We start from the raw sequence: 15,626 nt of genomic DNA on the forward strand, positions 1-15,626 counted from the left end.
ACACAGCTCTATGTTCGATTCTTATTATTTGTCCTGTGGTAGCAAGTAGGGCCCCAATACTAGGTCTTTTGCGATGACACCTAGGGCCACAGTCATGGACCAGAACCCCGTAGTGCCAGGTTAGGCACTGTACATGATTAGGTATATTACAGTAGTGTCTAGGTGCTCTAGTCATGGAGCAGGACCCTGTTGTGCTAGGTGCTGTACAGACATAGAGCAAAAAGGTGATCCTTGCCTTGGGGAGTAAGAAAGAAAAAACTTTCTGTAGCTGCTGATCTCAGTTGGATTTCAGTCAGTGACGTAGACCTGAAAAACTCCTTAGCCTGATTACCAAATCAGTGAGCCTCCCAGGCCCACATGCAGTTAAAGAAGTTTAAAGGCTGGTTTACACTGAAAAGTTACGTCGGCATAGCTACATCTCTCAGGGGTGTGAAAAGTCCACACCCTGAGGGACGTAGTTAAGCCAATCTAACCCCCAATGTACACATTGCTAGGTCAATGGAAGAATTCTTCTGTTAGCCTAGCCTACCACCTCTTGGGGAGGTGGATTAACTACAGCGATGGGAGAACCACTCCATTTTTTTTTTCAATTTTTTTCACAATTTTCTGTGATTTTTTTAATTGAAAATGTTTTAGAAAACTTAATCAAAAATGGTTATCAGTGTTGTTCGTTTACCTAAAACTGTATTTTTCATTATATGAAAAAGAACCATTTTCATAAAACTTTTGATTAAAAAATGCAAGTGAATCTGTTTCAAACCCTGCAAAATGAAATTCCAGAATTTTTGCTTCGAAATTCCAGAATTTTGAATAAAAAAATTCATTTTTTGACCAGCTTTTCTGCTGAAAAGAGTGGAAGAGAAATAAAATGAAGAATGGGCAAATGCCATAGATTACAACAAGGGCCTAACAGCCCCATGTGGTATTTGTGGGATCTTAAAATAATGCTGCTTGGTATATTCTAGGGTGACATTGCCTCTTGTGCCGGATCCTATTTACATTTGTGGACCATCAACGGCCAGCCTCTGGCAAGCATCAGCACTGCCTGCGGCCTGGAAGGAGCCATTGTTTGCTGCTGCTTTGCTGAAGTAATGGACTGGGACACATGTAGCATCATCATCACGGGGGGCACAGATGGAATTGTGAGGGTAGGTGTCATATTTTTGCTAAACCAGTTCTGGATTGAAGTCAGAGTTTCTGATACTGAGTGGGGTGACAGTGGTTTTCATTAGCTCCACATCTCCCCTTAGGCACATTACAAACAGAGAGTGATCATGTAATCCAGAAATGAAGGGATGTAATTTGTAGTGCTGCTGGGGAAAACGCTAAGCGTTCACCACAACAAATTGAGAAAGAAACCAAATGATGTCATTTTGTTTGAAATATTCCTCGGAAATTTTCAGTACGAATTATTTTTTTCCAAAAACTGGAAAATGGTGTTTTCGACAAAAATGAAAGAGTTCATTCATCAAAAAGGCATTTTTTTCATTGGAAAAAAATGTTTTAGTGAGTTATTTTTCAACCTCTCTGATCATTTGGAACAGGAGGAAGGTTTGGGGGCAAAATTTTTCAAGAGGCCTCTCATCCCCCCTGAGAAATTGTTTTGAAAATGCTGTTCATTCTGGTCTATTCCAAAGGCAAAAACAACATTTCTGATCAGAAGTGTGTTTAGGCTCCTGGGATAAAGCATCTGTGTCCAAGGAGAAGGACACTTCATTAGAGACAAGGAAGTCACTTGCAGCCCTACCTTCAGGCGGGTGGTTGAACTTCAACAAGGGAGTGCTGTCTCTAACAAAGTCCCTGTATAATTGTCTAGCAACTGCATGGAACCCAGCAGGACAGCTGATCAGGGACAGAGCAATACCAGCCTCGGATCCAGCCATCGTACCTTGACCTTATAGAGATTCTATGAGCCCCAGAATTGATGTGTCTTACTTACACCTCTGCATTTTCTAACCCCTCCTTTCTTGCCCATACAGTTATGGAAGACAGAATATGCAACAGCCCCAGGCCAGGATGTTGGATCAAGATCACAAAAAGCCACAACGGAAGATCTGGATAACAAAGGTACAACCTGAACTGAAACACTGCTGTGTTGTGTGCACTGCATAGCTGGGAGAGAGAAGCAGCTAGGGCTAGGAAAGGGTGTTGAGATTCAGAAAAACTGAGGAACCCTCCGTCCCCATCCCCCACAAAACCTGTCTAGATCTGAGCTCTTGCACCTTAATAACTCACCTGGGAGATGAGCTGTCTCTGGCAAGGAGCCTGCACACAGCCGCAGGACAGGGCAGCTTCTCTCCTCCTCCGCCTGGAAGACAGGACCACTATGCCACAGTCAGCAGCCACAGTACTTTTCCAGTACCTGCAGAGTGACTGTGGGTTCACCCCTCCTATCAGCCCAGGGCTCTGTGCGGCTCCCTCTTCATTTCTGGGTCTGAGTCAAGCTCCTATCCCTAATCTCAAGGTACCCCATTGAAGCAGATCCTGGCTAGCTTAGAGACATGCCTCTCTGGGATTCTGAAGCTGAGGGCAGAGCATCCTGGGTGTGTATAAGAACAGCCATACTGGGTCAGACTAAAGGTCCATCTAGCCCAGTAGCCTGTCTTCCAACGGTGACCAATGGCAGGTGTCCCACAAGGAATGAACAGAACAGGTAATCATTAACTGATCCATCCCCTGTCACCCATTCCCAGCTTCTGGCAAACAGAGGCTAGGGACACCATCCCCGCCCATCCTGGCTAATAGCCATCGATGGACCTATCCTCCATGAATTTATCTAGTTCTTTTTTGAACCCTGTTATAGTCTTGGCCTTCACAACATCCTCTGGCAAAGAGTTCCACAGGCTGACTGTGCGTTGTGTGAAGAAATACCAGTACTTCCTTTTGTTCATTTTAAACCTGCTCCCTAATAATTTCATTTGGTGACCCCTAGTTCTCGTGTTATGAAAAGGAGTAAATAACACTTCCTGATTTACAGTCCTGGCCCTGGCTGTGGAGTTTCTTCCAAGTGGAGGTCAGCACAGGCCCTAGCCAGGGGCGCCGGAACAGAGGAGGTCAGTGGGGCATAGCTCCATCACTTTTAAAAGTGGGAAGGCTAAATAAGGTACTTAGATACGGCCATGAGGGGCCTTTAAAAATACCCAGGCAGCTAGAGCTGGATTCCCTTCTGCCCCGCCACCTTGTGTGCACACACAGCCATGTGCTAAATTGGGATGAAACGCTGCCACACCAGGAGTTTCTGCGCAGGGGTGCAGAGCTACTCCAAGTGCATGGCCCCAGAGAACCAGGCCTGGGGCTTTCCGAGCTGTGCACTCTCTTTGCCGATGCCATGGCCCGTTCCTGCTGAGCCTCTGCATGGACCGTTTCAGACCCGAATTCACCCCTCAAATCTGCAGCGGGGTCTCGAGTCTTATAGTCAGCATGTCCTACCAACAGGGGAGCTGTAAAGAGGGTGGGAGCTGGCAGTTCCTTTGACTCAGGAGAAGGGGTTTAATGATGGGAGCCCCGTATAGATAGAGACAGACAGATGCTGGACATATTTATGAGCGTGACTCCATGACAGGGTTGCTTGTGATGCGGCAGGGGCAGGACTCAGCAACCCTGGGGCTCACTTCCGGTTTACATCTCACGTTCCTAAAGCTCAGGCTTTAGGTTTCAGCTGCCCTGGCGTCAGGAAGGGTGTCTCATCCCTCCACAGTGTATTCTGGGTTGTTTGTTTATGTCCGTCCCTTAACGCATCAGGGACGGCCACGTCTGAAGATGGGACATTGGACAGGATGGGCCAGGGCTCTGAGGGGGCACTGAGCATTCTCCTTCTGAGATGTGTGACTGGCTGGTTCCTGCTCACATGCGCAGGGTTTAACCAATCGCCACAGGTGGGGCTGGAGGGAATTTCCCCCCAGGTCAGATTGGCAGGGACTTTGCAGGGGTTTCACCTTCCCCCACAGTGTGTGGGTACTTGCCAGGATTATTTGGGTATATATATACAGTCGAACCCATTTATGTCGACCTCGGTTAACTTGCCAATCCTATTAACTCGAGGTTTTAGAAGTGGAACCGCCAAACTCCCTCTTTATCTTATGGGCTTCTCATCTGTTATGTCGATTTGCCCAACCCTAATATCTCGAGCCCGGCTCCCCGCGTCCCCAGCCACCCGCTCCCTGGCTCTCCAGCCGCGCGGTTCCCCAGCCGCCCGCTCCCCGCGTCCCCAGCCACCCGCCCACCCCCGCATACCCGGTCCCTGCCCGTCCCCGCCCGCCCGGCCCCGCATACCCGGTCCCTGCCCGTCCCTGCCAGCCCGTCCCCGCATACCTGGTCCCCGCTTTGCCTGCCGCCTGCCCGCCCGGCTCCCCGCTTTGCCGCCCGCCCCTCCGCCCGGCTTCGCTTCGCCGCCCGCCCGCCCGGCCCCGCATACCCGGTCCCTGCCCGTCCCCACCCGTCCCCGCCCCACATACCTGGTCCCGGCTTCTCCTGCCGCCCGCCCGCCGGCTCCGCTTCCCCGCCCGCCGGTCCCCGCTTCCCCGCCCCCGCATACCCGGTCCCTGCCTGTCCCCGCCCGCCCGCCCGGCCCGCATACCTGGTCCCTGCCCGTCCCCGCCCCACATACCTGGTCCCGGCTTCTCCTGCCGCCCGCCCGCCCGCCGGCTCCGCTTCCCCACCCGCCGGTCCCCGCTTCCCCGCCCCCGCATACCCGGTCCCTGCCTGTCCCCGCCCGCCCGCCCGGCCCGCATACCTGGTCCCTGCCCGTCCCCGCCCGTCCCCGCCCCACATACCTGGTCCCGGCTTCTCCTGCCGCCCGCCCGCCGGCTCCGCTTCCCCGCCCGCCGGTCCCCGCTTCCCCGCCCCCGCATACCCGGTCCCTGCCTGTCCCCGCCCGCCCCGCTCCTCCGCTCCGGCCCGCATACCTGGGCCCTGCCCGTCCCCGCCCGTCCCCGCCCCACATACCTGGTCCCGGCTTCTCCTGCCGCCCGCCCGCCGGCTCCGCTTCCCCGCCCGCCGGTCCCCGCTTCCCCGCCCCGCATACCCGGTCCCTGCCTGTCCCCGCCCGCCCCGCCCGGCCCGCATACCTGGTCCCTGCCCGTCCCCGCCTGTCCCCGCCCCACATACCTGGTCCCGGCTTCTCCTGCCGCCCGCCCCGCCGGCTCCGCTTCCCCGCCCGCCGGTCCCCGCGTCCCCGCCCCCGCATACCCGGTCCCTGCCTGTCCCCGCCCACCCGCCCGGCCCGCATACCTGGTCCCTGCCCGTCCCCGCCCCACATACCTGGTCCCGGCTTCGCCTGCCGCCCGCCCGCCGGCTCCGCTTGCCCGTCCGCCCGGCTCCGCTTTGCCGGATCCAGCCACGTGCAGGCAGCGCGGTAAGGGGGCAGGGAGGGGGTGGGGGGGTGGATAGGGGTTTATCTCGATCATTGGTTATCTCGATGGCTTTTGGCAAACCCCTAGGCCGTCGAGATAACAGGGTTTAACTGTATATATATATATATATGGCTCCTTCTGGCCTTAGGCTGTATGCCTTTCCCCTGCCTATGAAAGCAGTCAGCTGGTCCTGCTGTCACCCTGTTCTCCTGCCACCCTCTTTCACTTCCTCCATGGCCCACTGAGAAGCCCCCTGCTGCCCTCTGGTGCCATCCCTGTCATGGAGATCCGCAGCCCATAGCCATTCAAGGAGGCCAGCGTCCGTGTCCCTGTCCTGTGCGCTTGCCCCGCTCAGAGCTGCTCCTGACTGCCTGGCGCGCCAGCATGCACAGATCAGAATGCAGTGCCAGAGTCTGGCCAGCAGGCCCGGGGATCAGCATGATAAAGTGCTCAGCCAGGAAGGGCGGGGAGCCGGTGGCATCACTGAACACAGAGCATTGGACTGGGACCCAGGAGACCTGTTTCCTTTACAACTGTTTGGGCAGAGACAGGTCTGCATTGCCTCTCAGCTTTCCACCAGACAGTGTCCTCGCTTCCTGTCTTAAACCATGCTGCAAAATGGCTACACGTTCCACCCCAGAGGTGGCAGGGAGACCACTCCCCCACATGTGCATGGACAGCGCTGTGAGAGCCTTGTGCTATGTGAATGGTGCAACATTACTGTGGAATGTGCGTAGCTGAGGGAAGGCCTGCCCTGCCCTGCCTTGGAGATACGGGGCAGCAATTAGACACAATGCAATGGGCAGATCCTGCCTGGAGCTGCTGATGCTGAAGCTGGGGGTGCTCGGTACTCACCTGTGGCAGGATCAGGCCCTAAGTGAGCCCTGGTTACCAGCTCAATAAACTTAATGTGCTTAATAAACCATCCTGCTGCAAACCTGTCTGCAAGAGGACACTGGCTGAAAGCCCCGTTGTGTCCAAAGGGCCCGAGGAGCTGCAGAGCCTCTGACCATAACATCTGTGCTGGTGGCTGTAATAAAGTGCCCTGGCCGGATTCCAGGAAGGAGCCGTGCCATACCCGGCACCTGGCTGGAGGGACAGAGCCTGGCTCGGCTCAGGGTACTGCCTTTGCCACCCACAATGAAGTGGGAGGCTTTTCAAGGCAGCGTGAGGCCAGCAGGGGGCCCCTGGAGCCCGGGTTTATTTATGTTTCCCCAGCTGGATTCCTGAACAGCCGGTGGTTATGCTGGGCTGATGGCAAAGCTGTTAAAGGTAAAGCCGCGAGCCGGAGGCTTACGATGGGTTGAAAGCTACAACGCCGTTGTGGTAATAAAAGTCATCGGAGTTAAACGTTCCTGACCTAATAGATACAGGAGCCAACGCCTGCCAGGGCTCCGTTATCGTCCATGGGCATTTTAAAATGTGTGTGTATGGGACAGAGAGAGAGAGAGAGAGAGAGAGAGAGACCAGGTGTAATTTATAACATTTATTTTTGTGACCTTCGTTGCTGAAGGCATTTGTGCTGAAGGCACTCCCTATTGTTCCAGGATTAGGCTTTCAGCTTGCATAAAGATATAACTACGGATGGTCATCTGCATACTAAGATATTCTACAGTAATCAGACATTGCAGGGGGAATTTTCGGAAGCACTTTGGTGACTTAGCAGCACAAGTCTCATTAATGGGACTTCAGCTCCTAACTCACTTAGGTAGAAAGGTTCATAAACAGCTATACAGGACCAAAGGATTTAGCAGACTGGATCAGTCCAGAGGTCCAGCTAGCTCAGTTTCCCAGCTGCGACAGTGGTCAGTACCAGCTGCTACGGAGGAAAGTGTAAAAATCTTCACTTGCCAGTTGTGGGATAACCTGCCCTCCAGCCTGGTTTCTAGTAGTCAGAAATTGGCTTAAGCTCTGAAGCAAGAGGTTTAATAGTCTGTCTAAATTTTATTGGAATTAATTATGATATTTATGATATTCTTGGTATCCATATTAATATCCAATCCATTTTTGAATCATCATAAATTCTTGGCCTCACTGACTTCCTGTGGCAATGAGTTCCACAGTCTAATTACATAGATATAATTATGTTGGTAGATCTAATTACATAGGTATATATTTATGCAAACTACGGCCACATTTGGGCTTTAATCCCTGGTCAGTCAGGAAGGGCTTCCGAGCAGAACATGTTTCCTGGGGGAAGGTGAAGGCAAGGAGAGCAGCAAGAGGGGTGTGGCAGCTGATTTTAAGCCAGAAAGTTGGGGCAAGAGGGCTGAAGGTGGGAGGTGCCTGCTTGCTCTAAGCTGGATTTCTAACTAGGGCTGAAGGCAGGGGAGCAGTGGAGGGGTTTACCTGCTGATGTCTCCACACCAGAGAGCTGAACCCAGGGAACAGGAGGAGTGAGGGATGCTTCCCTGGCAAAGATGATCTCCCAGCAGAGAGGCTGGGTGGGGGAGGGGTGGGAGAGGTCCTGTTTGGAAGAGTGGAAGGGCTGGGATACCTGTCCTGGTAGAAGGACAGAAGAAGACTGATAGAGTCTCAGAGTGTGGAAGCTGAGGTATGTCAAGATGAGATGTCCTGGGATGCACAGGGGGTGATAAATGGACTTTGGTCTGTTTACACTATGGTTTTGTACTAAACTAGCCCCAAGGAGGCAAGAGAGCCTGACGTAGCGTCCTTGGGTTACTGGATAGGGAAAACTGAGGCAGGTGCACCTGTCATGCCATGGGCTGTCACAAGAGGGTGTTCCAGTCAGGGCCAGCATATGTTAAGCCCAGAGACTTCAGTTAGACTGAATCATTTCAGTCATCAGGAGGCAAAACTCTTGTGGCTGCAGACAAAGGACGGGAGAGACTGAGGTGTACCAACAGGGCCGCCCAGAGGGGGGGGCAAAGGGGGCAATTTGCCCCGGGCCCCGGGCTCCGCAGGGGCCCCCAAGAGAAGAGCGGAGGCTCCCGCCTCCGCCCCTCTCCTGGAGCCTCAGCGCATCAAGCGCCGAGACTCCGGCCGAGCCCCTGAGCCCCGCCCCGATCCGAGCCGCGTGGTGAGGGGGCGGGGCCCCGTCCCGCTCAGAGCCGCGTGGGGAGGGGGCGGGGCAGCTGCCTCCGCTCAGCGTGGAGCTCCCAGCCCCGCCCCCTCCCCACGCGGCTCTGAGCGGGACGGAGCTCAGGCCCTGCCGGCGACGCGCTCGGTAAGAGGCCGAGGCTGGGGCCGGGGAGAAGCCGGGGCCGAGGGGGGAGAAGCGGGGGCCGGGGCCGGGCGGGGGGGGGGAGAAGCGGCGGCCGGGCGGGGGGGGGGAGAAGCGGGACCCGCCGCCGTCGTCGTCGAAGCGCAGCCCGATCTTCGGCGGCGGGGGGCCCCTTCTGTTCTGGGACCCGCCGCCGAAGTGCCCCGAAGGCCCGCGGCGGGGACCCCCCCCGCCACCGAATTACCGCCGAAGACCAGGCTGCGCTTCGGCGGCGGGTCCCGCTTCGGCGGTAATTCGGCGGCGGGGGGCTCCCGCCGCGGGTCTTCGGGGCACTTTGGCGGCGGGTCCCGGAACGGAAGGGCCCCCTGCCGCCGAAGACCCCGGGCCCCCGGAATCCTCTGGGCGGCCCTGTGTACCAATGCCTGTGGTGGCCCCTGTGGTGGCCCCTGTGGTGGCCCCTGCCTGAGGTGTACTAATGCCTGTGGTGGCCCCTGTGTGGATTGATTAGCTGAGACATGCCCAGAGGATCCCAGCAGGCAAACCATATGCCATTCTGCAGAGGAAAATGAAAAAAAAAATCCAAGATCCCTCCCAATCTGACCTGTGGAAAGTCCTTCCCAGCCCCAAATCCAGCCATCACTTAGACCGTGAGCATGTGAGCAAGAACCAGCCAGCCAGGCATCTAGAAAGAGGATCTGTTGAATACACACACACAACCATGGGCGCCAACTTATATGGGCTCTTGGAGCTAAAGCCCCAGGAATATTCATAATCAGGGGCTCTGCTCCACCAATATTTGGAGCTAGATTTTTCCCCCTCCCCGGAGCTTCCCTGCCTGAATGTAAAGAGAGCGCACAGCGCGTCTCTCTCTCCTTTGCTGCTGCTGCCGTAGCCTAAGGGCTGCAGCATTAGCATACGAGGAATGCTAACTGCTGCTGAAGCACTCAGGAGGGGGAGGGGAGGAGGCCTCCCCTCCTCTCTCCTCTCCTGCCCCTACCTGGAGGAGACACAAACGGGCCAGGAGACAGACATCACTCACCTTAGCAGCTGTTGGGGCTTCCGTGAGTGTTTGACCCTATGATTTTTTATTATGTTTGAGTGTTTGACCGTATGATTCCCCCCCTGCCCCAGCCCCAGCCCCTACTCCTACCCCCAGTGAAGCACAGCAGGCTGCACAGGGGAGGCAGGAAGCCACATGTGAAGGCAATGCCCCCTCCCCCAGCACCCACCAACCCACCCGCCACAGGAGGGATGGGAGAGGGAGGCTTCCTAGACCTGAGCAGCTGGGGCTTGGGTGAATTTTATGACACCCTGCTCCCCCGTCCCATAGCCAGCCACCACCCTGCCTACCCCACTTCTGCCCCATGCTGGGCAAGGGGCAGCCCCACCCACAGTGAAGTTATGGTGAGGGGCAGCAACATGGAAGGCCACCTGTGCCCCCCCCCCCAGTACTCATCATAGGGGAGGGGAGTGAGCTTTCTGGACCTGAGAGGGGCCCTAGGAGCATGTGCAGAGTGTGTGCGCCATGGGGGGCAGGAGGGGTCCCTCCCCTGGAGCTTGCTGCTGCCAGTGGTGGTGATGGGGAGTCCTCTCTGGCCCTAGCCCTGGGGCAGCCTGTCTGCACCCCAAGTTCCTCATCCTCAGCACTGCCCCACCCCAAAGCCTGCACCCCCAGCACCGAGCACGCTCCTGCACTGTGAACCCCTCATCCCCAGCCCCACCCCAGAACCCTCACCTGAGGGGAAAAACATGCAACTTAAATTTGGTGGTCAGTTTGGAGTATCATTGTATTTAGCACAATATTTGATTATTTTACACCCTTCAAAGTATGTAACTGGTCATATACAGGTGTTTTCTCTGAATACTGTCTGTGTGCCTCAGTTTCCCCAATGCATTTCTTAAGGCTCTAGATGGTGGGATAAGGGGGTGTGATTGTTGTAAAGCCCTAGAGGGCCAGTGTGATGCCGTCTGCACAGAGAATGGCCGACACCCTGTCTCCAGACAACTGATGGCCTGGGCCACTCTCCTGCAAGGTGCCAACTGAAGGTGTTGGAGAACAAAGAGATCAGGTGGCCTCCTAATGCCTGGAAAAGAGACAAAGGCCAGAGGAGGGAGTGTCAGTGCCTGTGCAGACTTCCGGGAAGCGCATGGTGTGGAAGGGGATGCTGGGATGCTTTGGAACAACTCCATACAAAGCCAGTCAGGACTCTGGGGGACCCTCCTCTCTGAGCATACTGTCTCCAGGGCAAGAAGCTTACACCTTCCTGGGTCTGACCTCGGAGCATTCAGCATGCCCTTCCACACTGTGCACTTTCCGCAGCGAGTCTGCCCAGGCAGGTCCTGGGGCAACCAGAGGTCCCTGCACCCCAACTCCGCAGTCAGATGTGACTCTCAGCCAGACAGTAAAACAGAAGGTTTATTAGATGACAGGGATACAGTCTAAAACAGAGCTTGTAGGTACAGAAAACAGGACCCCTCAGTCAGGTCCATCTTGGGGGGTGGGGAGCCCAGACCCAAGTTCTGGGCCTCTCCCGATTTCCCCAGCCAGCTCCAAACTGACACTCCCTCATCTGGCCTTTGTGTCTCTTCCGGACAAGGAGGCCACCTGATCTCTTTGTCCCCAACACCTTCAGTTGGCACTTTGCAGGGGAAACTGAGGCACCCACACAGTATTCAGAGAAAACATTAAGAACATTCCCACTTTGTCACAACAGGTGCAACAAAATTTAATACCGTATATTGAAGCAGGCAAGTGCTGCTTCTGACTTTCCACTTTTAATTGACCCTTGTAATCTTGTGGTGCTGACGCATTGTAGCTTCATTTTATATCAGCTTACAGGGTGAGAGCGGCGGGGGGGGGACCACCATTTTGGGCCCCACCAAAAATTATACGAACCTGCCGCCTATGCACACAACGCACACACACATTCATTTTTTCACACGTGCACCCACAAGCAGCAGTGTCATTAATTATTAGTCAGTTGTGACGTTTAATTACAGCAACGAGACACTCCCCAAAACTCCTTGAATGACTTCAGAATGATTTTAGATGGCCTAATAGTCCCACATCTCATTCTACCCATTAAAGGAAATAAAATTAATCCAAAATGTGGCCATTAAGAAGACTGAAGTAACAATGACTGTTACATTGTTGGGGGCGTGTGTGTGTCCGTGTGTGCATATGCACACACACATTTAATTATCAGTTCTGTTCTGAGCAGATTTAGATAAGTTGATGATACCGGAGCTTTATGTAATTTATTTTTAGTAGGCAATTATAGGCTGCATTATATCCTGGCAGCAAGGTATTCTGGGGCATCTTATTAAGCATAGAGCCAGTAAACACTGATGAACAATTTTGCTGAACTAGGCATGCAATTTAGAAAGCAATAATACACAAATCCAATTTAGCACACAATTGGTACAGCCGCACGTCAGCACATGTAACTATCATCGCCGCAAATTAAATTGGGATGGGCCTATTCTGCAACAGCACAGGCCAAGATTAAATATATTTGTTCTCAACTTAACAACTTGCTGACCGTAAATAATCACCACCACCTCCCCGTCCCACAAGCAGTTTCTAAATATTTATTCTACAGGTGACAAGCGGGGGCAACATCTGCTTCTCTGCCGGGAGTTGAACATCAGCATGGCCTTGACTGGGAAACCAGCTAAGAATAATCCCACAGTGACGGCTCTTGCGGTAACCAGGTATAGTAATTTCCGTTGCAATGCATCGTTTGTCCAGCAGAGGGCACAGTAGCAGCCCCAGTGATTCCAAGTGTCTGTTCTGAGTTACAGCTTCTTTTTATTATTTCTTAAAATATCAAAGTAAAATCCACCTGTCCTAATAAGATACAGCCATCCTGTGATATGGTCTTGTCAGCTCTCCCAAGCTAAGCCTGCTCAGGACTCAGCTGGGAGACCTCCAAGGAAAGAACCAGCTGTTGTAGGAAGCTGTTAGTAGTTGCCGCTCCTACTTCTGAATCAGGGTGAAACTGCTGTCCCAGTACAGTGCTAGGGGCCACTGGAGTTGCCATCTCTTGTCTTCGGGTGGATGTGAAAGTGAGGCTTTGACCAGAAGTGCTCTGTAAAGATCCTGTGATTTTATTCTCCAAAATGAAGAGGCTGTTGGACTCTGGTCAGATTCCAGGTAGCATAGCAAGTTAGCTTTTGCCTCACTAACTACCTCCTGCCATTTCAATTGGCTCCAAGGTTCAGCCTCATTTCCTGTCCTGTAATGTTGCTGTGCACTGGTAAATAGCTGCTGTGCTCCTCTCCAGAAGTGGTGGCTTTTCAGTGGTCAGCAAAGTGATTCCTGTAAACAGCATCATTAGATTGCAGAGACTTTGGGAGCGGGGTGTATCTGTGCCCTGCACTTTTGAACCTTTTGAAGCTCCCGAGTGTGTACAGGATTTAGAGATGTCAGAGGATAAAGCTGCCACATGCACCTACAGGAGAACTTGATTCCTATAATTGTCTGCCAAACAGATTTATTGGGGGCAGTGCTATGTTGTATTGGAGATGAATGAATCTTAGAGCTCTTGGCAGTTCAGATCCAAATCCCAACTGGCTACAATGTCCATTATTGGCCAATCCAAACCTTGGATCCTAACCCCATTGAACTCTGGGAAAGTTTGGCTCTGAATCCAGCTCCAGCCTTTGGAAACTTGGACCTGTATCTAGTTTACGTGAGAGTTCTTCAGGCTTTAATGGTGGAGAGCTCTCTCCAGTGAGCACTTTCTGTCCCAATTGCTGCACAAACCAGAGAGAGTCTTGAACATGCAGCGCCAGTTTTGCCTTTTGTTATTGAACACTGTCTTTTTTTTTTTTCTTTTCTCTCCCAAGGAATTCCTCCAAGCTCCTAGTTGGTGATGAGAGGGGGAGGATATACAGTTGGGCCATGGATGGGTAGGCAGAAACAACAAGGAGCTCTTGGTCTCCTCCAACCTTGCGTGGTGTCGGTGGATGGAACGAAAATTATCCTTCAGAGTATACAAGATTTGGAAGGAAGAGTGGAGTGAAACGAATCTCAAGAGAGTCAGTGGACTGTAGGGTCAATTTGGGAGCAGAGGAGGAATTTGACATCCTCTGATATAGCTCCACCCCGTTATTAAAAGTAATAAGGTACCAGGGTCCAGTCCTGGCCATGCCGCGCATACAACCCCCCTCACTGAATTTGCCGGTGAGAATCACTGCCAGTGGTATAGTGCAGTGTGCTATCTGCCGTGTCTCCTGTGATGGGACTCAGTGTCCCATCCTGCTCCCAGTGAAATCAAGGGGAATTTTACCACTCTTCAATGGGAACAGATCTGGGCTCTGAATTGTGGGCCGCTGTATAGAATACAGCAGGGAAATGCTATCGAAATCTGTTTTAAACCGATCCTCACTGGCACGTGCATTTGAAATGCACATGAGTTTCCTCTGTACAAAGTGGTTTTTGCATTAAATAAAATCCAGCTGTTTATTCGTGTGGTTTAACGGGATGGTAATTGCTCATTGTACTCAATAGATGGTGGTCTGTGTGTGTGTGTTTCTTAACTTGGATCCAGAGGATGGTACTCAAACCTCGTGCTGGGATGTAGGTTGAACCTCTCAGACACTCTTCATGCTGGGAGGTTCCGACTGCAGGGCTCCCGGAGTGATTCTGGCCAGGGTTTAGATTTTATGTCACTGTCTGGGGGGAAATTTCGCCCACTGAAGTGGATGAAGCAGCAGCCAGTTGCAGGAACTGGGAGTGGCCCCCTGGAAGGCCAACAGGGCATTAACATGTGAAACCAGCTGGGACCTATGAAATAGTCTTGCTTGTGGATTGGTACTAGGGTTTCTAGAGGACAAGATGATACACCTGCATTAGAGATATCAGTGCTGTGGGGAGCTGTCAGTTTGTAGCCTGGAGTCCAGAGAATGATCTCATCAGAGCCCCTTCCTGCTGAGCAGGGCTGACAGTCCACCCAGCAGGGGGCAGAGGTGGCACTCCCGCACCTCATTATTGCCTAGATGTTGGTTTCCGCCCATCCTGTGCTGCTTGGTCATGGGCTGCATCCCGATGGGTTCAGGAAGAGGGTGCCAGGGGCTGGTGACCAGAATCTCCCAGGTAAACATTTAATGCTGACCCACTTCCTCACCGGCTGCTGCTGAGAGAAACGAAGCAAGAGGAGGAATCAAATGCAAACTGAAAAGGAGAGAAGGAGAAGATCTCTTCTGCTTCTCCTGTTGCAGCTACTCTGCTGTAGCATCTGTGTCTAAGCCCCCAGCATCCACATGGTGTGCAGCCCCAGGCCTGGGGGCCTCCTGGGACCCAGCCAGGCCAGGTCCCCTATCACAGGGGCTTAGCTCATCCCGAATGCTGACCCTATGCAGAAGGGCCCTGAACCTTGGCCATTGGTGGTGCCTGGAAAGACCCCAGTGCTGGGGTGTATTTTGCCCAATAGCACCGATGCAGGTAGAGATAATAAAGGCTGACTCTGTGTGGTTTAGTTCAAAACCTTAACAAAGACCCACTGAGAAATGACAACACTCTGTGCCGAACCAAAGGCACGTGAAGAGCTGGGTTGTTCAGCCAGGCGCTGTGTGTGTCAGGCTCCCAGACACACACTGTGAGGCTGGCAGCTGGCCAGTCCCTTACTCACAACACGCCCTTGGCCTATTTACATCTGAACATGACCACAAGCTAGGGGCCAGATCCTGTGAGGTGCTGAGCACCCTTTAGTCCCCTGGGCGTCAATCTTCTATTCCCAGTGCCCAGGGTTTGCCCTACTGAAGTCGGTGGGAGTTTGTTCAGGCCCTGACTGTTACTGAACAGTTGTTGCTCTTTAGCTGCTACTTTGTTTATTGCGAAGCCCCCATGGTGCCATACTCTACGGCCGCTTTGTAAATGCTGTCAAAGGGCTGCACAGCCGGGATCCCAGCCCCGATGGAGCCAGGCCCAGTGCACAGAGGAGGGGGTCACCGCTGAAAGCGACAGCCCTGTCAACAGGATGCACTGAGGCTGGTGGCTCAGCTCTCTGGGGTCTGTGATTTCAGAGCTGTGTGCAAAACAACCTGGGCCTCTTAGGGCCAGATGCTCATTCCCCACAGCTGTGGCC

At 53.5% G+C, this 15,626-nt stretch overlaps 1 protein-coding gene across 3 annotated transcripts in view; it reads left to right on the forward strand.

The window, feature by feature from the left end:
• Positions 1-14,007, forward strand: part of WDFY4 (WDFY family member 4) — a 285,705-nt gene extending 271,698 nt beyond the window's left edge. For all 3 annotated transcript variants that reach the window (XM_045025801.1, XM_045025800.1, XM_045025802.1), the window contains 4 exons: positions 966-1,148; positions 1,980-2,067; positions 12,138-12,249; positions 13,387-14,007. In XM_045025801.1, coding sequence (XP_044881736.1) covers positions 966-1,148; positions 1,980-2,067; positions 12,138-12,249; positions 13,387-13,453 — 450 coding nt within the window. In that variant the 3' untranslated portion in view covers positions 13,454-14,007. The remainder of the gene's footprint in view (positions 1-965; positions 1,149-1,979; positions 2,068-12,137; positions 12,250-13,386) is intronic.
• The last annotated feature ends 1,619 nt before the right edge of the window (positions 14,008-15,626 follow it).

The sequence above is a fragment of the Mauremys mutica genome, chromosome 7 (genome assembly GCF_020497125.1).
Source record: "Mauremys mutica isolate MM-2020 ecotype Southern chromosome 7, ASM2049712v1, whole genome shotgun sequence".
In the NCBI taxonomy this organism is placed as follows: domain Eukaryota; kingdom Metazoa; phylum Chordata; order Testudines; family Geoemydidae; genus Mauremys; species Mauremys mutica.